The sequence below is a fragment of the Zophobas morio genome, unplaced genomic scaffold (genome assembly GCF_036711695.1).
Source record: "Zophobas morio isolate AGI-343-1 ecotype UQ-CSIRO unplaced genomic scaffold, CSIRO_AGI_Zmor_V1 ptg000008l, whole genome shotgun sequence".
Classification (NCBI taxonomy): domain Eukaryota; kingdom Metazoa; phylum Arthropoda; class Insecta; order Coleoptera; family Tenebrionidae; genus Zophobas; species Zophobas morio.
Genome location: NW_026972113.1, coordinates 3,028,936 through 3,056,322, shown reverse-complemented (window position 1 = coordinate 3,056,322; position 27,387 = coordinate 3,028,936). Strand labels below are relative to the sequence as shown.

Genomic DNA, 27,387 nt, shown 5'->3' with positions numbered 1-27,387 from the left:
TACAAGAAAATGTATTTAATTAAGTTTCGAAAATGTCAAAATTTTGTCGAAATTTGAAGAAGGGGGGACCATTGGAAAAATTTCACTAAAAAAAAGTTGTCTAAAAATTCTGAAAAAATTCAGGGATGTAGATCTCGATTTGCTGATTCCAAAAATATAGAATGTTTATTGTCACGGAGCAAAATTTTCGCTAGAATCGGTATGAAATGCGAATTTTTGAAAATTTCTAAAGATTTCGATATTTCAACGGTCGATTTTGGAAAAACGGTTGCAGTTATGAAAGAAACGATGCCGGAAGTAAGTTCTAGAGCTCAAAATCTTCAAGAAAATGTATTTAGTTAAGTTTCAAAAAAGTCAAAATTTGGCCGAAATTTGAAGAAGGGGGGACCATTGGAAAAATTTCACTAAAAAAAGTTGTCTAAAAATTCTGAAAAAATTCAGGGATGTAGATCTCGATTTGCTGATTCCAAAACTATAGAATGTTTATTGTCACGGAGCAAAATTTTCGCTAGAATCGGTTTGAAATGCGAATTTTTGAAAATTTCCAAAAATTTCGATATTCCAACGGTCGATTCCGGAAAAACCGTTATAGTTATCAAAAAAGCGAGACCGGAAATGACTTCTAGAGCTCCAAATCTACAAGAAAATGTCTTTAGTTGAGTTTCGAAAATGTCAAAATTTTGTCGAAATTTGAAGAAGGGGAATGGAAAAATTTCACTTTTAAAAAAGTTGTCTGAAAATTCTGAAAAAATTCAGGGATGTAGATCTCGATTTGCTGATTCCGAAAATATAGAATGTTTATTGTCACGGAGCAAAATTTTCGCTAGAATCGGTATGAAATGCGAATTTTTGAAAATTTCTAAAGATTTCGATATTTCACGGTCGATTTTGGAAAAACGGTTGCAGTTATGAAAGAAACGATGCCGGAAGTGAGTTCTAGAGCTCAAAATCTTCAAGAAAATGTATTTAGTTAAGTTTCAAAAATGTCAAAATTTGGCCGAAATTTGAAGAAGGGGGGACCATTGGAAAAATTTCACTAAAAAAAAGTTGTCTAAAAATTCTGAAAAAATTCAGGGATGTAGATCTCGATTTGCTGATTCCAAAAATATAGAATGTTAATGGTCACGGAGCAAAATTTTCGCTAGAATAGGTTTGAAATGCGAAATTTTGAAAATTTCTAAAAATTTCGATATTCCATCGGCCGATTCCGGAAAAACCGTTATAGTTATCAAAAAAGCGAGACCGGAAATGACTTCTAGAGCTCCAAATCTACAAGAAAATGTCTTTAGTTGAGTTTCGAAAATGTCAAAATTTTGTCGAAATTTGAAGAAGGGGGGACCATTGGAAAAATTTCATTTTTAAAAAAGTTGTCCAAAAATTCTGAAAAAATTCAGCAATGTAGATATCGATTTGCTGATTCCAAAAATATGGAATGTTTATGGTCACGGAGCTAAATTTTCGCTAGAATCGGTTTGAAATGCGAATTTTTGAAAATTTCTAAAAATTTCGATATTTCCACGTCCGATTCTGGGAAAACGGTTGCAGTTATCAAAGAAACGAGGCCGGAAGTGAGTTCTAGGACTCAGAATGTACAAAAAAATGTATTTGGTTAAGTTTCGAAAATGTCAAAATTTTGCCGAAAAAAAAGTTGTCTAAAAATTCTGAAAAAATTCAGGGACGTAGATCTCGACATCCTGATTCCAAAAATGTAGCATGTTGATGGTCAAGGAGCAATATTTTTGAAAGAATCGGTACGAAATTCAAATTTTTGGAAGTTTCTAGAAATTTCGATATTTCAACGGTCGATTCCGGAAAAACTGTTGGAGTTATCAAAAAAATGAGACCGGAAATGAGTTACAAAGCGCGAAATCTACAAGAAAATGTATTTAGTTAAGTTTCGAAAATGTAAAAATTTGGCCGAAATTGAAGAGGGGGGGACCATTGGAAAAATTTCACAAAAAAAAAGTTTTATGAATCAGCACTATGAAGTAAGTTTAGTGGACAATAAATTTCACGGAGTCGTATAAAATATAATTATTAATAGAGTACAGGGTGTTTCTTAGATACATAGACATATTAATATATACAAAGTATTAAAATACAAAATTTGTGTAACGCTGGTAGTTTTAGCTTAGTCCGTAAGTTTGATGATAACTGTGATGCTTTTGAAAAATCCAGTCCTAAAAATGGCTTATACTAAATCTCAATCCGTTCCGAAGTTGTATGTGAGTCCAGTATCAATATTTGTATTTTTAAAAAGTGGTGTACGTATTTACCAATTGAGTTGCAAAGCACTTTTTGGTCAATAACGCGATTTGCAGAGAGTTCATAAATACCGTCGAATAAATTCCGCTTAATGCTTTTAATTGCGATTTTAATTAAATCCATTCCGTAACTATTAATCAAATATCTGACGAAAAATGTAACTGTGAAATTGTTAATATTATCCGCAGAATGCTATTGACATTGCACTGTTCCGGAAATGAAGAGAAAGAGTCGTAAATTCAAATCGTCCGGATGCAGGAGCTCAATCTTGGAAACAATTACTCACTGCCTGAGGAATTTAAATGTTATTAAACGGAAGACATGTATTGTAGTAAAGCCACTTGTTTCAATAAAAAAGGGATGTGAATGAAGGTCTTCGGTTGGGAAAAATGCGAATTCGATATCGGAAAACAATTTTTCTTAACGCGGCTTTCTCCATTCTCTCGGATGCCTTTGGAAAATTGGCGAGTCTTTGTGCGATCCTTGCTAGCTAGTTAAACTATTAGAAAGCTTACGTTTTTACGCAAACCTTAGGATACTCACCTTAAAAGAATTTATACGTTCGAGTCGTTTGCGTCTTACGAATAATGAATTTACTTTTGTTCGAGCAATTTAAGTAATCTTTGAACGCTCGTAAATTACGTCCTTAGCTTGTAAGGGTCTGTAGAATTAGAGCATAAATAACACTTTGGCGAAGTGGTGTTGAGGTATTAGGTGCGATGATGACACAGCTAATTAAAATATCGCAATTGTAGAAATCCTCTTTGACATTTCGCGAAGCTTAAACGCATGCGTCCTTTGTGCTCCGGCTTATTCTAATAGGCCACCTCATATAAATGGTCCTTGATACTCCGCCACTCTTCACTTCGTTCTCATTTGCATTTATATTTAATAGGATACTCTAATTCTTTTATTACGCCCACTATTTTAAACCGTCAATTTTTACGCGGATATAAGGTTTCTAGAATTGCGAGAAACTGATTTCTGCTGTCTTCATTTTGGCGACCTTTTTGTTAATATTTGCCATCGATTAAAAGAAAAACGTGTCAACGTGACTTGTTTGTGACGTCATTAATGTTATTCAAACAAACAGGTATTGTGTGTATAATTGAAGTAAACAAGTGTGTCGACTAGATAGGTAGCGCACGAATATCCTGCTGCAGCTGCAACTTATTTTTATCCAGTTAATGTCGTTCGAGAGCTTTTTCAACAGTTGGAAAATTTTCCGCTCAATTTGAAGTTTTTTTCTTCAAACTGGGGTATTTAGGTTCATCGGTTGCAACTTCTTAATAGAATGTAAATAAAGGTAACGGCAAGTTTCTTATCCTGAAATCTTGAATCGGATTTGCAAATAATGTGTCTCGCTCTTTAATCACCTAGTCGTTCAGCCCTACCGTTATTCCCAAGGAAAGTTCAGGAACAAGATTTTAGAAGACACATCATTAAAAAGTTTTTCCTTTCTCTTTTTAAGGATCTGATCTCAAAGACCACATATAATCACAACATAAAAGTTTCTTATTTTGTCGCTGACGGAAAGATGAAGCTTACGAAGTTAAATAAAATGAAGATATTTATTAAGAGACGTTTTAAGCATTCAGTTAATTAGGAAAAGTCAATAGCTTGAAAAAATCCGTACCGAAGCGAGCCGCATCATCGCTAATTACTTGCTTAAAACAAAGGTTACATTCCGGTGGTCTCGTCAGATGTCAAAGCAAATGTGTGTTTCTTTGTTTCTTTCTTTCCAACTGCCAAAGAAACCTCGAAACTTTCCCCATCAGGAACTCATCTTTGATGGACTTTTAGACAAATACGTATCCATCCCTAAAACTTCGCATAGTTTCCCGCTCGTGTCCAATTTCTAGTTTAAAGTCTCCAAGGCGTCTGTATCAATCTTATTTTGCGCCGCATCATTCTTTAAAAATAGGTGGAAAAGCTTAGTTTTCTAGGCCAGATTCACTTTCGAACTTTTCCCGTTCCGGAGAAAAAATAAATTTTTCTTATCCGTCGGCGCTTGATCGATAAGAGTACGCGGAAGCCCTTTCGGATCATATTATTCGGTTCGCCTTATTGCTTGTCACCCTAACATCATCAATATGACCACCGCTAAACCATATTGCGTTTCACAAACATGAAAAGGCCTTTTGATTGCGGTTCATGTCCTCCATCCGGCGACTTGTCCGCTTTATTGCAAGTTTTCTGTCGAGAAATTTCGGCAGCAGCACGTCCGAAGTTAATGGAAATCGACATTGCAATATGAACACAATTAACGGACGCTTCATGAAATTCGCATTGTGGCGAGCGACGCTTTTGTCGGCCGTCCTGTGTGCATTAAAGTGGAAATTTTGCTTGATGCGATTGCTTAGTTTATTACGCTGCGTTCGTTTCTCATATTCGGTCCGAACGAAAAACTTGGGCGAAAATCGCTCACCTACGAACAACCTCATTTGCCTCGTGGAATCGTAAAACGAGCAATGACTCTGTTAACTCAACATCTGAATATGAGGCATTGTAAAATGTAAACAGAACTAAATACGACGAGTATAAAAGCGTTACGCCTGAAAAATTTTAACGGTAAGGTGCAGTAACAAGGTTTTAGTAGAAATGTAAAAGTACTTTTACTGCTCTTTCATAACGGTAACAAAAGCAAATATTTTCACAAGAAAAAATAGAATTCCGCAGTGAATGAAGCCGCACGACTCCTTTAAAAACTCTCTAATTCTCTATTACCTCAAGTAACTGCCGTGATTTTCCTTGAGATATAACAAGCAAATTTCTTAATTTCAATCTTAGATAATAAAGAGGTTTATATCTGCAGTCATGTGGATACAGGAATGGCCAATTTTGTTTCATTCAAATCGCCCTCCCGTCGCCGTATCCGAACAAATTGAATCCGTAGGAGCGTAACGACACCGAGAGGGCTACATTTGTTCTTTCCGATGAATGGAGCTAATTAATTAGCCGGCCCGAGCTTGTGACGTGCTAGTTTCATTGCAGTCATGTTGCATGTAATCCTCTGAAAGAGTATCCAAGTGTTGTCGTCAGCCAGAGACGAAAATAAATCCGCAGCCTATTAGCGACTCCATTCACGAAAGCTTCAATCCTGAAAACAAACTTTAATACAAAGCTTTTTTTTATTAAATTTTAAACTAGAACCGTAGTGTGGAAGTAATTCATTGTCGATTCGATGGTCCGATGTAAATTTAAGGGTTGATAATAAACTCTTTGAAGAAGACACAATAGCGTGCATAATTTGATGACGTCCCCACTTCGTTCTGCGTAGTAAAAGTTGTCCAAGTTTTATAAAATAATATACTCGTGTACTCGTAGTTTATGAATCCGCCTTAATTTTTTAATAATAAAATAAGAATTGTACAAACGTCTTCTCATCTGAACATTTCTTTACCTAAGTAGGTAGTACTGCACCGGTACTTATGTTTAAACTGAATAACCGCGATCTAGCCACCTATTTTAGACTGTAGATGTACTGCTAATAATATATCAGTGATGTTCAGTTCAGTTACAAAAAGTAAATAAGGAAATAATGTATCGTAAGCATCATAACAAATTTGGCCCGACTTATTCCGTGCTAAATAAATTCTAAGGTGCACGGTATGTAGTAGACAACTTAATCTCTTTAATGTGGAGGTAGTTCGTTAGCTCTGCATCATCGCCGCTGTTCCAGTTCCACTTTGTTTAATATGACATTGAGCGGGCGTAGCGTTCTTGGGCGTTAAGCTGTGTACTTAATTTTTATAAATGCTCGAAAATGGTATTTCGAAGGACACTATTTCATTTTGACAATCTTTAGTATAAAGATGTTTACAAGAAAGTCCACAGCGGCTAAGCATTATCTGAATGCTAAAATATCGCATAATAAATTTTAATATCCTTGACATTCCTTTTAAAATCCTCAATTGCAGGAAATCGAAGTAAAAAAGATAAGTTCTTCGGAGACCATTAGTATACCGTAAGAGGAAATAAAGCTGTCTAAGATTTTATATCCTGAAACTTAAACTTCATATCTCTCGGCGTAATGATGCTTTTATTATGATTTGTTCTCGCAGAAAGATATGAAAGAAAAATATAATTCGATTCGAGTTTTTTATTGCATCTCGTGCGACTTAATAAGGCATAAAAGAGTAGTTACTCACATTTGTGGCGGAGTTTTTTAAAGAGTCAGCTTTCCCGACGAGAACAATTCCCCGAGGAAGGAGGAATTTTACAATTTCGACCTCGTTTTTCCTCATGCGGCGTTTTGATTTATGTTATTATGTCTATCGTAATGTCTCCATCGAACTGATTTGCATCTGGCGCGAATAAATTACCTTCACTTATGGAAATTGCAATCAGTCGCTATTTTATGGCTCAATTGTCTACGCAGCGGTTGCATATTTATGATTTAGACACCGCAGTATTGTTGTTCAAATGCGCCGAGGCTCGACACTCTCTCTCGACGGTTCAATTAAGTACACCCGTCGTGTCAAACAAGACCCAGTCTCACACGCAATCAATGGCCACGACAGGTTGTCGCTGGAATTATGGATTTTTCTTGACATCGGCTTGTAATTAAATCTCGACAGGCATTCGAAAGGCAATTTGTATAAGCAGCAGAATCTCAAAGCGAGTACCACCCGCCGATCGACAAACACCACCAAAGTAGCAAAAGTTTTTTTGAAGTTGGGACGAAACGCAGTGCACGTCAAACGGGTCAAACTCGTTAATTAAAATCAAGCAAAATTCAAACTGTTGCAGCGAATGCTATCGTTTACCTAATTTAACTCGCGACAAGCTGTTTACCAATTAAAATACACAAAGCACGGCTCGCGCAGTACACAAACTCTACCTTTCAACAAGAATCTGAAATTTTACTAATTCCTTAGAAAATACACAAATTTTCGTTTTTTTATGATTTTGTATGAAAATTTCCAACGTTTGATTAGTGTTCATGTAAACGCCCGACCTTGATGTTCGTCTATATTTCTTTTTCACTGCTATTGACAATGTTTGCAAGTTTCATTCAACACGGCGAATTTCCTGCGAATTCCAGAACATTCCAATTACTTTCAATAACTGCCTTAATTCCAGTGTGCGCCAAACAATACCGAGAATTCCAAAAATTCCATCAGATAAGTAGGTAATTCTGCGAGTAATTCTATCAAAGCGTACAGTGGGATTACGTATTAATTAGCTCTTCGGGTTAGACAATGGCAACAGAGTTAATTTCAATAACAGCATCTCTTGTATTGTGCGTTCTTTCCTTGCCGCAGAATAATTCCCAGCTGCTTTTAAGTTTGGTCAAGAGAGACAATACATAGCTTGTGTAAAATACAACTATCTAGTTTAACGAGCGGTTAAATAGTCTAAACAGTTTGTTTGGAGTGCTATTTGTACTTTTCCGGGGGATTACTCTTATCGCTATCATTACGTTGTGCACATCCACAGTTAGGTTTCTTGAATAGCATTGTATTAGATATTTTGTGTTACAAAGCAAGCAATGAGCCAGTTCTGCTATACATTGTATCTCGCATCTAAATTAAACCATCTTGTTGCAAATCATCCCCTTGGCGTTTCGGGAAAGTCGGAGCATGCAAATGCAATATCCGCATAAACATAAGAACAACAAATTGTAACTCGAGTTAGAAAACTTGGTCAGTCGCTTCTAAAATTAGCAACCGGAAGACACTTCTTGCGTTTTCCGATTTATGAATATTCCCGTATTAAAACTTGTGTGGCATATCCCGGTCGTGATTAAAACAGTCCTTGGGAAAGTTGGAGACATGAAATTACATTTTTTATGAAGTGCTACAGTTAGTTTAATAGGTTTAGAAGTGTTAGTTAAAGTTCGGTAACGCACTTCAAAGTGGCGTTTATCTCAAAAGCTCCGGTGCCGGCAACATCGTGCCGTCCCCGAGGAGTAATTGGAGTTTAACACTCCCAGCAGTAGGCTTTTCGGCCCGCTTCAACGCACTGAGCGCTGAATTGATTTAAAAGATGTATAAACCTAGACTTGGGGGCGGTAACTCTAACTTGTAGCCCAAATGGAAGATCTAGCCTCCAAGTTTAGCAAAACTTAGTAACGCTATTACATCATAATTACGATTCATGCGAGGATTTATCAGGCTCTCGGAAAACACAACTAATTTCGCTACGTGTTGTTTTGGAAACTCAAAATTTACTTAACCTTTCATTCCTTGTTGACATGGTTTTATCGTTTAGGAACTGTCGCTTTTCCCAGTGAAATCACTATTATTATTATTATTAGACGGTTTGAACAATAATGTTACTAACAGCACGTTTGCACGGCACAGGGCAAGTTTATTCCCAGAATAATCTACGTATTGCCTTGGACTTCCGCTTACGATTAATATGCGATTCTCCTTAGTACTCAGCGGAGTGCTACAATGTGCCGATAAATCGAAACTTGGCGAGTGTATGTTTAGCAATGAGACAGCTATGGTCGTTGTTTTCAGTTAAACGTCATTATTTTTCGCAGCGGAGCAGTAAACCTAGATTTATGCGGTTCGTAATGAAAGTCCAGACGCGGTATCGAAATGGTTTATTACGGGTAGCGTAACAATCAAGTGTCGGGAGCAGGTGTTGTGTGAGTTCGCTCCGTTCAACGTACACTCGACCACTCGCTAATTATTATGACATAAATTATATTAAAACTTGCCTTCTCTAATCAATTATGTCTCGAAGTGAGTAATATCAATTTACAGGGATGCTCCAACTTCCGAAGCGCTCTCCTCAAACTTTGTGTGTGCCATTCAAAATTTTTTAATTTCATCCTCGCCAAAGCATTAATCTTCATTCTCGCTACCGTTAATTTCATGCTTATGTCACTTTAATCATGTAATTGCGAACAGTTCGAATTTAGTGTACACGCAAAAAAGGACTTCTCTTTAATCTCTAATTAGGACGCACTTGATGACGTAATTAATTTACTTTGGAGGTACTTGAATATATCAAGTTTTGTGCTCGTTTTTGTCTTCGTCTGCAATGTACGTTAACGTTACGAAATTTAGTGTTTAAGGGTGACAGGTATGTTTTTCTCTAACGCGGCTTAACTGTCACACGTATCAAAGTAAAAGCAAATTATCAAAGCTAATTCCGAAATGTTGGAAGTTTCAATTAAAATTTAGTTAGTAAGCGTGTGGGTCACTTGCATGTGTCAATTGTAGCAGTGCCATTGCCGAGTTAATTGTAAATTTAATTAATTCCATGCAGCTAAACTACACTTTTGTACACTAGCAAATATTTAGCAGATCCCGTAAAGTTTGTTAACCACAAAACAACGAACACACTTTTACTCAAGAACGAAACCGCTAACTTATCGGTAAAAGCTACAGTAACTTTAAAAGAGAAGAAGGTTCAACTATTCCCAATACGGGAATGGAAAACAACGCACATTTTTCTTATCTTCTGAGGAATTCAATCGGAAATAGTGTGTGTCTGAGGATTTGGCACTCTCTCTAGCCACATCCTATTGTGTCTTGCTCCGGCTTTATCTGTTATCCTTTCAGACCTTTATTTAACTATCGACGGATTTTATCTAAAATATCGCCACACCTTTTACTGACTGCCGAAAAATTCGCGAGTTACGACAACGGTGCCGGAGTTAACAGTGTCAAGATGATAAATTAGGACAAACGAGAGTAGTATGCACAAAACAGGTATTGTAATCCCGCTGCGACAAGTGTAACGAAACCGGTTCTTACTTTGTTTTAGATTCCGAGTGCGAACGTATTCAAACAAGTTCATAAACATCACAAAAGGAAAGAGTCTTGATGTTATGCCGACAAGACTTCTCAAATGTAAAAGCGTCATTAGAATAGAAATTGGATACTATTACACAGAACACTCGAAACCGAACACAGTAATAAGATTCTGGCGTATATATTTTGGTTCTGAACGATCAGAGGAGAGCTAACCCTTTTTACGTAAAGATGTGTCTTTACACTTCCGCGTGCGAGCTCTAAAGAACAATAAAGAAATTTCGAAGCGTCGTCATTGTACTTTCAAATTTGATTCCGAATAGGTGTACTGTAATTCTTCCGTGTCATAATTTGCCGCATAAAGTCGTAAAATCAAAGTTGCCCGGATCCGTCCTAACAAAGCACGTACTACAAAGTAAAACTACAATAAAGAATCGGTGATAGATAGTACTCGCAATTTTATTGGGGTTTCTTCGAGTTAAAATTTATTACAAAATACATCCGCGGAAACTCGAGTATCTTTTATAGGTATATCTTATTTATCTTTATATTCGCCACATCTCGAACTCTTTTTTTATGGATACTTTGCTCGACAACAAAAGCGACAGGCGCATCTGTGCCAACATTATTGCTTTATCAACGTAGGTCGCAATGGAATAATTTATAAGCAAGCAGGTAATGAAAAAGCAATAAATGAATGCGAATCTCCGGGGGCTTAGGTGACGCGATTGCTTTCTTTACTTTCTTCTTCGTCGTCTTTAGATAATCCGCGAGATTGTAAGGAGTTCTTTAATTAATTAACGGATTAATGGAATTTCTCGGGACTTGGAGGAGACGTGCGGTTGAATTTCGATTTTGCAGCTTTAATTTACGAGGACGTTGCGATGGTGACATGTTAACTTTTTCGTTTTTCATTTTCTAGATTAAATGAAGGAGAAATGCGGGCTTTATACACCTTTAATCTCTTCCACCGTGTTTGTAAAGTATTTTGTTTTTCGCTTTCATTTTCTAAATTGTAGCAGGCATAATTAAAATTTTTACACAAATTAAAAACAAGCTTTACTTTGTAATATCTCTGTTCGGTTTGTGCTAGCGTACGCTGTAATGAGATGCACTCATTCGCGTTCTTTTTTCTGAAACCGCAACGGTCCTTTATGAATTTATCTTTCGTGAAATACTTATAAAAACTAAAAATGACCTAAAACCGTATTAGTTGTATAGTGGGGCTTCTAGCTCAGTTTGACCCCATTTGACCTGAGCTAGGAGCCCCACTACTTTTTATCGCACGTTTGTCACCGCGTTGTGGTTGTCGATCTGACCCCCTTTTGCGCAGACTCGAGTTCTATCTCGACTATCCCCTCATATTATAGCTTAGTACAAAAGTACATATTTATAAATAAAACATCTAAGTGTAGCCAGCTCTGATTCTCAAAAGGAAGCGTGGGTTCCAATCCCACACCTGACAGTTTTTTTATTAGATATATGATTATCACATGCTGGGATTTCTTTGGTCAGTTTCACATAGTCCCCTTGATCTTTCGATCAAAATTTGTTTAACAGATGTCTGATCCCTTTCGCCATTATTAAATCTCAACATATGATGAAAACGTTGTAGATATTTACTAATTCAGTTGCAAAAATTATCGGGTTTGTTACTGAATGTATTGCCGAACAATCATAATTTTACTAGCGTGAAAAAAAAGTTCTTTTGTTGACCGGTGTTCATACATATATTAATTTCCGCCCTGCTGTTTCATCAGTTAAAAACTGCGTATACAAACCTCGGTCCATTTGTTCCATCAAGCGCTCATTTGAACAATTCAACCGGATTTATTTTTGTTTATCAGTATCGCGAATCTTTCAACAATTACGAGCATATTTGCCCCCATCGACCCCGTAATGTTGTCTATTTTTCAGCGTATATGTTTTTAATAACAGCCCCCATGTTATCTGCAACGTAAACAATGCATCAGAGAGTCGAGTATGTTTACTAATGATGAGCAAACAGGTCATGGGGTCGCGGTTTAATATTTCACGGACGCCGTTGTCGATGAGAAAAACAAATCGATCTTCGAATCGACGAGTTAACGGCAGGAATTCCCGAATCGGAAGAGGGCATAACTCACGTGGCATTTTTATGTAGACAGATAGACATTCGGCATTAAATATTTGTCGAGAGGGTGTAGCACGGCAACCCGATTACCTTTATCCGTTAATACGGTTCCGTTGATGTATGTATTTATGGCGCCAATGCATCAAACACGACCGGAATAATTTCTCCAATCCGCAAACAACCTCGGCGAGGCTCGCTTTTTTCTCCTGTTTATAAATCAAATTGGATTTTGGAAACCGAAGTTTCGGTTATATTCCTTGCCAGACCGGGATGATATGTATGGCATGCCAACAAATTGTTAGTTGTTGCTGAATGTGTGGTCATATATCTACACTATTGCCTTTGTCTGCTGACGTGTTTCGTACCTGAGATGATTCGAGCAAGGCAAACTTCAGCTCGATTCGGGATTTTAACGGTTGTTTGAATTTGACACGCAAGCACAGGGAGTGAAAGTTCCAATTAGAGCTAACATCCTCATCAGCGTATTATAATTACCCACTCGACAGATAGCCTCTTGTATCTTGGAACTGCATCTGGATAACAAAACAGCAAGTTCGTGTACATGGCATTCAATTCAAATGCTGTTTTCTCGTTTAGATCATTGTACTTTTTAACTGGAGAACATTTCTTGCGACGATATCCTCGAGGTATGCGTAAAACAACCAAATTTATGGCATACATTAACAAACAGCTAATAGTGTAGCGATTCCTCGCGTTTTTCAACTAAAAAAGAAAGAATTTTCATATTCATATAAATTCGAACGTTTTAGGAAGATTAGTTCAAAAACACGGCACTATTATGGCTCTATAAATAAGGAACGGAAACGCTATCCTTGAACCAGCCATTATTCAGGAAATATTACCACATAAGCTACCGCTACCGATAATAACACTTTGTGTTTAATATGATCGGAAGAGAATGGCTTCAGCGGTTTAATACTCCTTGCTTATTAAAACTTATAAGTGCACATAACGTATAAAAAGCGTGGTTCTAGTGGAAATTGGTAAACGATCGGGAGCCACTGGGGAAATTTTGTCCGCTCTAGTGCAAGCACGCAGCCCTCACGATGACGAAAGAAGTAGCCAATAAACGTCAGACGAGTGCACAGTTGTGTCTGGCTATAATTAAAACTAAGTATCGCAGTTGCCTCCCTCAGGTCCAAGTCGTGGGAGGAAAGAAAAAACAATAAAATTCGCCGAGGAAATAACAATCCAAAAATGAGATAGATGATAGAGGTAGAACGACGCATCAAGTGTTCGTCGGTTTCGTGATTAACATTATCCAACTGAGAATAGAAAAAGTTGACAAACCTAAACTAGAAGAAGAGATGATGGTGGAAATTGGCACTTGGAAACTCATCGGCTTCTTGAAAAAGAATTTAATTTATGACAGCGACAAGAAAATTGAATTCTGTTGTGGTAATCTCATCGGAAATAAAAGGAGCGCGAATTTGTATAAATTCGATCAAGTGGAAAACAAAAAAACATGACTCTCTGGTTGTGTTCGTTGGTATTTTAAACCTAGACGGCATTAAAAGATTCCACGAGTAAGTTCGTAGTGTGATTTTTGGCAGTAACTGAATGATCAAACTTATCAACGGTAAATTGTCCCCGTTACACAAGTTATCACTAAACATCAAATATATTGTTGATACAATTGAACCTACAGTTGCATATAGGCATATCTTTGTGATAGCTACCGTAGTTGCACGTGGTAGCGCTGATAGTTAGTAGAGGGGGAATAGATGTTTGTTTTCCTATAGGGAAACTTTCTTATAAGTTGAGGTCACGCACAGTTGTCGCTTCCGCGCAAGTAATTGATAATGTAGCTGCCACCACGTGGGCGAAAGCATACTTTACAGACCCCAAATAATAATTAATTATGTATAAATTTTGTAGGTAGTTGGTTCCCTTACCAGTTGTAGTTCTTCTCAATGGAGCTAATTTAATACGAGCCCGCCTTTCTTAGACATGTTCAGTAATTGAACACTGCAGACCTATAAAACCTCTATAAATGGCGTTCTACACAATCCGGCCATAAAGTAAAGAATTAATTTCTGCGCGTTTTGCAGTTTACGCCTTTCGAAAAATCCGTTTTTACTGCATCTGAAATGACCTCCATTTTCCTCAGTTTTCATTCGAGTTTTATTTTTACAAGTGAATGCGATTTCGTATGTGCGACGCAGCATTAAAATCCCCTTTATGTATGTGTGTGTGTAAGTATGTGCGCGCTCTTCGTCCACTGAAAGGTTTACATTGCGAGCTCTGCTTTTATGGGACATTTCTATCTATTCCGAAGACGTGCGAACGTTCTCTCACCGTCACCCTACCGCTTGCCACAATTGCGCGAATAAGCCACAACATCTCTCGATGATTAATTCATGAGTTCTGAGTGGTTTAGGCAGCTGAAACGCCGCAAATCCAGAATTAGGATAGAAATGGTCTCCATTGTTCTGGTTAAGGTAGGAATCGAGAACAGCTGCGAGAAAGACTGAATTGTACCTAATTATGTGTTACTTTATCTTTTAGGTTTGAAAATGAGCAAGTTTCGGGGGAGTTTAAAGCGGAGGAATTTTGGCGGAGGCGCCGGGACGAACCAAGGGCAACCGTTGACTGACATTCTATTAGGAAGTTTCGAAAATTTTCGTGTTTTTGATTCACCCTATATACCAGTTATTTCTCGATAAAGGTGGCCATATTTACTTATTGATGAATGATGCTACTAATTAAACTGAATAAGTAATAATAACAAGCGAAAGAAATTTTCAGAAAATGTTTTAGTATTGATTAAAATATAACTTTCAGTTTTTGTTACGTCGACAATCCAATTAATTTTGGTATTATACTATTTTAATTGGAAGGATTGTTGTTGTTATTGTCTCTAATTATATTTAACGCTTTGACAGTTTAATGAGTTTATGTTAAATTTAATATAATTAATTTAAATATACATAGTTTTAATGAAAATATGTTCGATTCAACTACGTTTGATTAATTTTGTATTTCTTTTATGTATGTTTGACAATTATACAAAGATACAGGGTGAATGCTTTTCGTTCATGTTTGAAATTTTTTACAATGCACCGGTTTTATAAAAAATAATAGGTTGATTCAGGAATTTATCGACCAGCTTGATTCTGAAGAATTGCAGAAGGACATTTTCAGCACGACGGCGCAACAGCTCAAACAGTTTGGATTTCCTAAGAGAATTTTATAACGACCGTTTAATTAGTTTCCACGTAGACCATATGGATCTCGATCCCCTGATTTGACACCTTTAGATTATTTCTTGTTCCAGACATTGAAGAACATTAATTTTAAACAATCGGTGCTGAATTCATTAAACAGTTATAAAAAATCAAAAATGTCTAACTGTCCATTGTAAATTTATCATACTTAGGTATACAGTAACAGTTTTGTTTAAACTGAAGTTTAAAAATTTACTTGAAACAATTTCCAAAGCAGTGTCCATATTTCTGGTAAATTCTCTTACGAAATTGGATTATTGGAGCGTGAAATAAAAGTCTTCGATGTTCTTTGTCGATTTTTATCAATAGATATCGATTCGAATCTGCCATATCATAAAACAGAGCAACATTTCCATGGAAATTTTGCGCTACTTGTCACTGGCGCAAGAACGTTGCAAGTCATTTTGATCCATTTGTGAAATTTTTAAATTTTTATTAGGTATTAATTTGTCGAGAAATGTAAGTAAAAATTGTGTTTTTATTAAATTTTGCAGCAGATATTTAGTGCTTTCACCGTGTTCCCGTCTGAACAGAACTAATAGAAATATAACATAATTACAGTGTAAAAATGTTCCTGAAATACCACATCCCGCACTAGTAGATTATCGATAATGAAACCGTAGAGCATTCGAAAATCCCGCAGTAAAAACAGGCCGGCCTGTCGAATTCAGCTCGCAATTTAAACTTAATTGTCGTTCGAGTTTTTTATTAAACAATTTCGGCGAGCTATTAATATTCCCTACCGTTCATGAATAAAATACGTTATGTTCAACATTTTACGTCGTAACGCAGAGGCCTCCCTAATTTCGGATGTAAATAAAGTGTGAGCCAGTACAATTTAAGTTTTAGGTTTATCCTAACTTGCGTCATTTGGGCTTAACATAATCTCGGATCTGTGTAAGTACGTGACGTCACTGAATACTTAACTGCTTTATAGCTTGCGAGCGTTTCATATCAGTGCGGTCTCTTCTATATCGGAGTTTTAATGATTATAGACCTTCGGGATGTCTCGCTGTTTGTTGGACTCGTCGAGATTGCTTGTTTGGGATACGTTTTTTCTCTTTGTCGTCGTGAGTGTAGCAGAAAATCATTACGGCAGAAAAGCCGCCTTCATAAAGCACACCGACTACCTAAAATGTCAGATTAAATTTTGGGTTACCGGTTAAGGGGGTTGTTTGCGTGAAATTGTCTAATATTTCGCTAGAATATTCTGACAGCGTCGCGACACATACAGAGAGGAAAGATTGTTACACGCAGGAAATTATCCGAAATCTGTGCGCCGCAAATGGTTATGGGTGCTTACCGGGGCAACGCAGCTGGGAATTGAACAACTTACCTGCAACAAAAAATATACGTTAGAGAAACATTCTAAAACTTAATAATGTTTCATACTCTAGAGTTTTATTTCGACAAAAACTAGGGATGACGCCCCACGCAACAGACTGGTTGGATAAACGTTGATTAAATATTAAAAGTCAAATTCGTTTATTTTTGGTAAAGTTTATAGCGTGCGACTATCTCCGACTTATTTTCATTGGTTCTTAAAACAAACATTTTTATTTGCGTTTATTTTAATTAATTTTATATAAAATTTGAAGGCGTTTTGTTCCCGAAGCGTGGGCATGACATTACAGTCGTCGTGTGTGGGCAGTCCAGTGTGCCTCATTACGAGCAAATTTCACACTCGTAGGTCACAATGTCGTTATCCCACTTGTAACGTCAATTATTATTACCAACGACAGCTCTGCTTACATTTTACAAATTAATGTATGTATTTTTTGGCACGGAGAAACATCGTAGAAAAAATTTCTATGTTGTACGTGAGCTAATGCGTTATTATGTTTGTGTTACAAATATTATTATACAACTCGAAACGCGAATGAACCACTCGTATTATAATAATGCTTTTTACTCCTCTCATATTGTAAGTAATTATTATTTGGTGCAATAACTTTATTGCTTGTTTAAATTGTACCGTGTACACATATACATTAACATAAATGCATTATAAACGGATATTCGATAAAACACATATTTTATGTACATTTCACACAATTTAATATTTATAGTGGGCCAGGTCAGATGAATTGTTTGCTTCATCAGTTCGAAATGATCCATCGATAGTTATTGTCAGTAAAGTAAAATGGTTAGTATTTAATATTTAGTTCATGAAAATAATTTTTTAATTGTAACAGCTTTTACAAAGTTAACTGAACAATTTATTTCTTAGTACTTCTCGAGCGGTCGCCGTCATCGCTTCTAGGCTTTTTCTGGAGTCACCCATCATCTCCGCATATATTAGAAAACCCATTGGCGTCGTAGCGGGGTGGCGTATGGGTTTATTTCGTAACAATAATATACGTTTTGGTACCATTAGTGCAATGAAAGTACCGTGTGATGTTTTTGATTTGCTTTTGATGAAACCCGGTCTCATCCGGGTATTTTAAACAATCAATGGATACAATTATTGAAAAGCGAAAAATGAGAATAATAAAAGAGTGTGAAAGTGTTTCAAATAAAAAAATCACCCGGTATTTCTGATGCACCATGTTGGAAATCATCGACAACAGGAAAGTGGTTATGTATTTTAAAATGATTCATTACTTAGAAGGTAAAACCACGTTAATTAATTATAGATTGCTTACCGAATAAATAATTTTGTTTACGTTGAATAAAATTTGAAGATAAATCCAATATAAACGCTGGGGGCGCATTTATTTCATTACAGTATAAACGTATTGTCCAAACCGTACATTAACATATAATAAAATAAACGTTTATTCTACCAAATCGCGTTGTTGCGCTATCTACTACATTCAGTTTTATTAAAATGTGAATTTAACGGAAGCTAGGGGAAGTAGAGCTTTCCCAATGCTTGTATTTTATGCAACATTTTTTGTATAATTCAGGCACACTGACACTTTTATTTATTAGTTTTTGTAAATTAAAAGTGATGTCGCGATTTTCTGTACATTGAACAATATATTCAGGTACATTTTTCAGTTCTGAATTTGGAGTTATCGAGAAAATTATGATAGATTTAAGTAATGAGAAAGTTAATCATGAGACAATTCAAAGAGCAAGCGGTCGTTTCGGATTCAACAGATTTGAAAAATTTGTATTGCTACGAAATAAACCGATACGTAGCCCCTATAGGTTTTCTAATATGTGCGGCGAAGCCTGGAAACGCAAGTCGCAATAGGTATTCGAGAAAGACCTCGATCACGGAACATCCAAAAGGGTTTAATTAGAGGCCACCTTCGGGAACGATTATTATTGAGTCGAGTCGAGTCCAGCGAATGTTGAAAGAAGCCAATCAAGTTGCGCCGGAATTGGAGTTACCGAGAAATTAATTGTTGAGTTTACCCACGTCGATTTTATTCACCGATCATGGTAACAGTATGCTGAGCAATGGTTTTAAAGTTTTACAAACTTTTGAGTATGGGAATATTTAAGAATAGGAATAGAGTGTTCAGTGCAGATGTTGGTCTTATCGTCCACTTATTTCTCTTCGCTTCTGTTGTAAGCGACAATGAGAATTTGTTGGGTGTCGGCCAGAATATAAGTAGCAACCCAATTCTCATTGTCGCTTACCTCAGAAGTGAAGGGAAATAAGTTGGCGATAAGACCAGCATCCGCAATGAACACTCTATTCCTATTCCTAGGCTGCTGCCTAGTTGGAACTTGTGTTTAGCTATTTTTTGATGGAATAAATAAATTCTAGCATCTGTTTGTTTACGTCATAAAACACATTGTAGAATTAATTACAATAACATTTTATTATACTATGTTTTCGTTTCATGTGTGTTTTTAATTCATATTTCATCAATTTTCGTGTCGTTTTTATGTGTCAATTACGTCATAAGACACGCATTGCGTAGATATCGTGAAATTTGAGCTTAGAAATAGGGCCCCTAAAGGCAGCCCAGTAATACAGTAAATGTCATTAAATCTAAAGAACAAAGTGTCTTGGTCCAGCAGTCCAGAGAAGTAATTGTGCCCGCCGACAGTTCCATAATTCCAGTGACAATATATCATCCTGCACGATGATACGGCAACATAATCTACATTAAGTCCTACAGATGGCGGGAAGCATTAATCATCACAACGGGTCGGCGACATGTATCCATGTTTTGTTGTACCTCAACAATGACGTTAAATAAAGAAAAGGATTATCAGACGCGAATTTTAAAGCCTTTTTAATTGTCCTGGTCGTGACGTTGGTCCATTATTCACTTAAACCGCTTCGCACAATGGAAAACTTAAACATAATTAACATTAAAGTGCTATCATGCGAAGGACGGCAGGTCTAAAATCCACAATCCTCACCAGACAACACCATTAGTCTCTGTCTTGTTAGGAAGGTCTCATTTCCTCGCACGTATTATGACATTGATTAACATCAGTGGCGGCGCACAACGGCGGCCATACGTGCGTATTGCGTCGTTGAATTTTTTTACTTCGCATCAACAATAAAATTTATTTGAAGAGTCGCTTTTACAATTTCGTTTATCGTTATGGTGGTGACGAATTCGACACGAAAATTACTTTTTTTAGTGCGGAAGTTCATTAAAGGGCGGAACGTGTGTCGTAAAGACTTATTTCGGTCGTACTGGTTTTATGGAAGCTCCAAGTCATATAAAATTATTAATTGCAGCTTTGCAAAAGTTCTTTTTTCCATCGTACGCGCTGAAAGTGTGGGCAGTTGGAGAATTTTAAACCGTATTAGTGATTTCATGATGTTTCTCTCGGGTGTTTGATGAAACTGCGGCAAGGATAAATACCGCTAGATAACGTCGAACCCATTCGAGCCGTAAGCTCTCAGTATAAATAAATAATACATCAGAGTTCTATACAGCAAATATAAATGGGATTCCACCGAGATCAAACGATTTTTTTGAAGTTCAAAGAATGAAATCACTAAAATATAACACATATCTTTTTTGTTCCGAACGAATTCAAATCACCTGAACCCGCAAATTCACCGAAGCGCGACGTTTGATACGTATAAATCAGAACACCGTGCTTGATTTAAGCTCTCCCTTGCAACAAATCCTTCTGCCGCTCTTAAGGATGATATCTCCAAGAATAAAGCCGCTGGACCTGACCAAAGGTCACCCGAATCGATAAATGTTAATATTTTGCTTACGCCAAGAGCAGACAAATCTTTTTCAATTTCAACAACTGGCAATAAAAGAGAAAGAAAATTTTTGTGGTATCATAACGGCTTTGTGTTACACAGTACGGAACCTTACGGTTTCGGTAGTTATCAGGGCAAAGGCCTATAATTTATCTTAGTTTGTTCGTCGTAAACATAAAATTGAGACCTATTGCGGCTGTCTTGCACTCAGACGTTCTGTGTGTATGGGAATATTTCACGGGGAAAATTGCATTCGGGGCATATGCTTTTACACGAAGACAAGTTTACACAAAAAGACTCTTAAAATGTTAGAAAAATAACGTTGCTGAGATAGAAGAAAAACCTTTTAATAATGGATGCCCAACGTATGAAGGAAACGGCCAACGTGAAACGATACATTCTCCGTGCTGAGTTAAGTGTATGACCCGCCATTCATCTCGTCTTCGCCATCATTGCTCAGATCATCTCCTCAACCGCCGACTGAATAATGTAGAGGAATCTGATTTTGCTTCCTGTGTCTAGAGGTTCGAAGGGACCGAGGGAAGGAACGATACACGGATTTAATTATAGAGAGGGTCGTACGTACTTTTATAGGATTCTAAAAGAGTTAGCTTGGATATAAAGGTATCCGAGCAAACTACAAAAGTGTCGGACAGAAAATAACTACAAAGCGATATAAAAAGAACTAACGCAAATGACAAAAACAACCAAAACAGAAACACCTTTTTTAGTCCCCAAGTATATTAGCATCATGATATCATGTGTTTAGATCTAACTATTTACTTGTATGTGTCGTGTGTTCTTTCATTATCATTATCATCAACGCTAATCTGTTTATCTGTGCGAGTGGATGTAAATATTTTGATTTATTCATTCGATCAATTTGTTAACACTAGCGCTAAACATATTTTTTCTACAAAAGTTTTGGAGGATTCACTAAAATTCTAACCTGCCAGTTTCCGTCGAAAACAATGACCTAGCGAAGCTATATAAGCATAGATTGTAAAAAAAACTGAAATAACGAAGATCATAAGTTGTCTCTTACTTCGTGTCGTTGAAAAAATTGTCCGATGAAATGACTGACTAATACTCGTTAACTGAACACATATTCTTAAAAAACAACCTCACACTGAACGAAATAACGCCTTGCAAAACAGCTTCTCGTGTGATTAATGAATTCTATTGAATCTTTGATTGCAAAACTTGGTTCTTTGACGGGTAAATTATTAAATGGGTTGGTTAATCATTTGGAAATCGTGGAAGTAGGTGCATTAATTGCACAAACAATTGAAACTATCGATTCCGCTGGGTTTGTGCAGTTTCCGCAAACAGTATAATTTTGGGACAATGGGGTTCCAAACATGGAAATTAAATTTAAGTGCACAGAAGCCGTGGTTACACATGGTTTAAATTAAATTAAAGCTGTTAAAAAAATCCTGAACCCACCATCAGTGATGATAACTAACTTACAAATTTATTGCAACTTCTTCAGACACGTTACTCTGGTAACACCCCTTCGAACGCTGCGCGTCGTGGTGTTACTAAGCAACGTACTTTTTAAAACTGTGATAACATTCTTTCATAATTATCCATGCCCTTGGGTTATTTATGTAAAGAGAAAGTGAGTCGTCTTTTCCGACGTGGAAGGGCAAACGTAGTAAAAATGAAATAACACTGATAAAAATTCATGATGAACGAGAGGAATTAGCCGACGTTTCATTATAAAAGCTCAAATAATATTCGTTTATTTATTTATGCTTGTTACTTTATCGTCACTGAATATATTTTTTGTATTTGAACTGACCACATAGCGAAAAGAGTTTTTACTAAAAGTCCATTTCATATCATCGAATCTAGAGCGACCTCACAGAAAAAGTTTATTTAGATACCAATTTCATTAAACTATGTAATTACGAGCCAACATGAACGCTTGATATCGACATATTGAAGGATAAGTAAACACAAAGGGACATCCGTTTAATCGATACATTTTTTTTAAAGGAGCCATCACACGACCTGAGGTACTACGTGTAATTATAAACTAGCAGTACCTAAGTATTGATCTAGGTATCATAGTCCACTCTTTACTTAGGTTTTCGTCGGATTTGTTAAGATTATTGGATAAATCCAGTTTAAAATCTGTCAATGTCTGATACGAGTCGAAAGTTGTAGGAAAAGGAAGTGGCACCCGAGGTGGGTACATTTGCATGTAAATTGAATAAAGAGGAGCGAGTTGGATTCACCGAGACAAACGAGACGGCGTCGTGACGAACACCAGATTTCTAGACAGAAATATGATGAATCGAAATCCAAACGTACACTGATGCTCATATCTATGTTAATAAATCCAGACGAGGGACTTTGACAGGATTAGTCCTCTGCGAGGATCGCAGTCCCAGCCATAATTCCGCGACCTTCTCCCTTAAGAGTTCCTCGAATTAGTCCCATCTCTTGTTGCAAGGATTGCAAGTTCTAGACACAGTCTGACAGACGATCCGGATAACTTGAAACTCTAAATCATACCAAGTAATTCAAATCATCGTTTTCTCTCTTACCGAACGCTCCGAGAACACGTCAGAATAAATAAATGCAAGAAGAATTTGTCAGACGACAAATGGACGGAGCGAGCATTCCACGCATAAGCAGGCAAATTCCAGGTGGAAAATTCAAAAACAATCCGGTCCGTGATTTTATTACTTCATAAAGCTTTGCCTTTTTCATGCATTGTGAAAGATACGCAGTCAAAGCAGCAGAAACATTAAATTTAATTTGAAGTAAAATTCGAGTCGGGGACGGCGTAAGGGTTTGCGTTTCGTAAAGTGAATTTTAAACGGCAATACGGTCCACTAAACATTTGGAACAATGATCAACCAACGGTTTGGATGTGTTAACACGGTCTCCATATATGCGTTAAACACGGGACAGACACAATATGCGATAAAAGCGAGGTGCGTATGCCGTTTTTGGACCGAGAGTTCGAACTAATCGACCGTAAACCGTGAGAGGAAATCAATACTCGACAAAGTGATTACATATAATGTTGCACTATAAAGAGATAAATCACTACGTTTCGCTGCTTTTTCTTACGAGGTGCCGGGAGATTTTAGAGACCAAATTACCTCGATAAATTTTTTAAACAATAAATTGTTACATTGAATTAAAATCACATCTGAATTTCTTAAATATCACTCCGGCTATAAATCTGAATATATTCTATGAAATATTGTTACAACCTAAATCAAAGCGGCCGCTGCATCCCTTAAAAGAGATCTGGTTCTATCTCTCTCTCTTATATCCAGTCACATAATTTATGTCGCGCAAGTAGGGCTTAACGTGTTTAGATTTTTCTTTTTTGATTTCTACAACATTTATTTTCGGTAAAAACCAACCACTGTTCTAATCGTGTGTTAAAATTTACCTTATTTTCAGCTTTGAGAGTTCTTTTTTTTTTTAATTACCGATGACATTTAGAGTTCGTAATTTTTGACGTTTTGGGCGGTGATTGACCAATTGACTCATTGGACGAGCCGCCACTGTACATAATATTTATATTGTTACGAAAGAAACCTATATGCCGGCCGGGTACGATGTCTATGGGTTCTGGTATGTATGGCTATAATGACTCATTGTCGATGACGGCGGTCGAGCGGCGTTCGATAAAGAAAAGCCTGGAAGCGGAAGTCGTGAAATTGTTAAGTTTTACCCACGCCGATTTTAAAAACCCGTTCAACGCAACAATATATTCAACTATGAGAAGCACATGCACGTGCATAGCAAAGCTTCTGTGTCAAGGTGGATTCTAAATCGTATTTACCACGCTCTTTTTAATTAATTCTTTATACTCAGTTGAATCTAGTCTTAATTGAAATTGATACCTAGTACAAAATTATAAAGTTAATTTGTTTAAGGGGAGTGTAAAGTCATTCGTTTTCATTAGTGTCACAAGTTTACCACAATGTCTATAAATGTTAATTAACGAGAATTACGTTACAGGTGGGATTTGGTTCAATGTTTTAAATTTACAATTATTAGAAAATTCCTTTATTTTATTTATATAATTATCTCTTTTTTCGGATTTGAGCTTTCACATTACGAAATGATGAGGGTTCTTTAAAAAAATCATACAGTTTCAAAACAGCTAATTAATTTCCAATTATTCTTGTTGCCGTATTTATTATCCATAGTATTAAAATTATCCCACACGGGGATCAATAAATGTGTCTTAAAATAACCAGATTTTTGAATTAGACGTTCCTTCGACGTCATCATTAGTTTCATTATTATTATTATTATTGTTAATGTCTTCCAAGTTAGTCCTTCAATAAACAACATTTTTACATAGTCAGTAAACTACTACAACTTATAATTTCAAAGCAGTTTTAGAGGCAAAAGGAATTAACCTCTTCATAAATGTCAACTGGAAGACCCTTGAAGGTAATTTCCGCCAGAGTTCACATATACTCGACAAAATAGATTTAGAAAAGGTTCAGCCAAATTCCAAAGTAACGTTAAATTGTTCACCAAGCAAGAAAAATTTCATCTAAAAGTATTAATTAACTCAAATGGAGTAATATTGATACATATAACGTTTCTTTATTTTTGCGTCCTTTATGAGAAATTCATTAAAACGCAATAACGTGAAGATTCATAGACGCAACTACATGCCGCATACTGCGCCTCTGTCCGTCCAAACAGCATAAAATGTCATTTGTTTGCAAAATCCGGAAAACTGCAAACTCATGTAACTCGAATTCAAAATTAACCGGACATGAAACGAAATATGCGCTTTCGAATGAGTTCTCTAATTGCGTTTGCTGCTTTATATTCCAATCTGTTCCGAGAGAAACTATAACAGTAAGTTAGCTAATTACACATTTCTGTGAATGTTGAGATATATTTCAAATAATTATTTGTTCATAGTCGAGTAGGTAGAGGAAATGACATTAGTTTGACTGACTTACAACTGAGTGTCATTACATTACTGAAAAATTATGGGATTTTTGAAATGTGCCTCAAAATATTCGAAACAGATAATATACTGTTGTTACTCAATTCTGATGGTAGGCTATTTTTGAGTGAGTGAACTAATTAATCAGTTTGTAGCTGTATGGTGCAGGGATTTTGATATGGGGACTAGTGGACGAAGAGGTTGATTCTGACTTTGTAACCCACACGATAAGACTTAGCACTGGTGTCATATCTGTGGTAAACGCAGCATTAGGGCTATATGGAACTGGATATGGTGAGAAATGTCTGGTGTATCTAGTACGGTAAAAAGCCTCACCCATATTTTAATTAGAACAGTATTTTTAGTCAATTTGTTTACTATTTGTGACTTGTATTGTGCAAATTCTTGCCATAATTGTTCGCATTACTTTGCCTTATGAGGAGTCGACGGAGCGTAAAGCAGAACTGCAGACATTGTTTGATGAAGAAGAAGACAAATATGCACAACGCTTTCAAAAGATAGAACTAAAGGTAGTGTACACTTAACAATAAATAAGTTCTACGTTTTCACGTAGTTGCAGTGCTGTGGAGTCAACAGCTACAATGACTACGAGGAGAAATTCGATCCCCTTTTACTTGGATACCCTCCAAGTTGTTGCGGTTTTAGCACAAACACAAAATGTACAAAACCCTTCGAAATTGGGTGTCATCAAAAACTTCAAGAAGCTCGAGAATACCACGAATTAGTACGTGCGATCATTTTCTTAGTTTCTTCTTTCCTCAAAGTAAGCTCTGAAGCAGTTCTGTGTTCATACGATTAATTAGTGGTTATAGTACGTCAGTGCTCTTGTGATTGCCATATTAACTATATGGGGTGACGATCTCGTATGAAACTTCCAACAAATAAAACAAAAAGGACACATCTTTAATTGCTGACTGATTACGTAAAATATCAGAAAAGAGGCGAGCAATATTCGTGAATTATGAATTTTGTTTAAGTCTGCTCGATATTGCGTTGAATCCCCAAACAATTAAACTCATATAAATGCAAATCCCTCTAATGAAATGAAGCCCTAGAGAACTTTCCGCCTTTTTCTCTGGAGTCCTCCCAAAAAAAAGCAAACAAGAAAACTATGAATTCGACGATCGTCACTCTGTCAACATTTCGCCGGTTATTACTGTTCGAGTTGAATGTACACTTTCTTTCTCAATTCGTGTAATTGCCACAGGAAAAACAAACGTCGTTCAGGTTAGAAATACGCGTGAATAGGGCGTGATTACGTCACGATAGGTTAGGTTATGTGTTGTGGAAGCGGGAGTGGTTCAGGAACAAACACACTTAATGAACGTCACAAAATATCATTAAGTTGCCACCGGAATACGACCGTAAACATTATACTTCTAGATGGGGATTTATTAACTTAAGGACAATATTGTCTTAGGGGTGTCTAATGAGGGTATAGGCAAAATACGACGCTATCACATTAACGTCGGCCAATAACTCAAACTCGACCCTCGATAAACCGTTAAATTTTAGATCCTCTCGACAAAAACAAGGTCTCGGATAATACGACGTTATTGACACGAAATTGCAGCGGTTAACAACCGAACAAACTTTCGAACAAACTTTCATGGACCAAATTATGGTACAAAGGCGGAAAGAGCAAAGCGAATTAACCTCGGTGCAGATCTTACAAACAATAAAGTAAAAACGTAAGAGATGAAAAACGGCGATAAAATCATTTTTTGAACCCAGCTTAAGCGTGCAACGCGTCCTGATCGCACTCAAATTTTACATTAACGTCGTTGCAAGTTTTAATTTAGTCAATGTACGTAGGTTAGTTAACGAGATATCATGCCGTTTTAATACAGTCTGGCAGATATAAAATATATTACATAAAATTTTAATTCCTGCTGTGCCCGAGTTTAAACGTTTACAGTCCTCTCACTCAAATTACA

At 36.6% G+C, this 27,387-nt stretch overlaps 2 protein-coding genes across 13 annotated transcripts in view; one reads left to right on the top strand and one right to left on the bottom strand.

Moving 5' to 3' along the window:
* Bru3 (bruno 3) overlaps nucleotides 1–27,387 on the bottom strand; it is a 388,759-nt gene that overhangs the window by 85,003 nt on the left and 276,369 nt on the right. The gene's annotated exons all lie outside the window — the stretch shown is intronic.
* LOC135124741 (tetraspanin-16-like) lies at nucleotides 25,449–26,347 on the top strand. Of its 4 annotated transcripts, none has more exons than XM_064049951.1 (5): nucleotides 25,449–25,541; nucleotides 25,598–25,746; nucleotides 25,795–25,959; nucleotides 26,004–26,213; nucleotides 26,263–26,347. In XM_064049951.1, the coding sequence occupies exons 1-5, from the start codon at nucleotides 25,487–25,489 to the stop codon at nucleotides 26,317–26,319; spliced, it is 636 nt and encodes a 211-aa protein (XP_063906021.1). In that variant the 5' UTR covers nucleotides 25,449–25,486; the 3' UTR covers nucleotides 26,320–26,347. The 4 variants fall into 4 exon arrangements, with proteins under 4 accessions (XP_063906021.1, XP_063906020.1, XP_063906019.1 ...); XM_064049950.1 differs by having other exon boundaries at nucleotides 25,585–25,746; nucleotides 26,010–26,213; XM_064049949.1 differs by having other exon boundaries at nucleotides 25,585–25,746.

Bases quoted from the DNA above. Each gene is read 5' to 3' on its own strand.
- LOC135124741 (XM_064049949.1), top strand. From the start codon at position 25,473: ATGGGATTTTTGAAATGTGCCTCAAAATATTCGAAACAGATAATATAC. The intron at 25,960-26,003 runs GTAGTGTACACT...GTTTTCACGTAG, and splicing joins TTCAAAAGATAGAACTAAAG to TTGCAGTGCTGTGGAGTCAA. The intron at 26,214-26,262 runs GTAAGCTCTGAA...TAGTGGTTATAG, and splicing joins TAGTTTCTTCTTTCCTCAAA to TACGTCAGTGCTCTTGTGAT.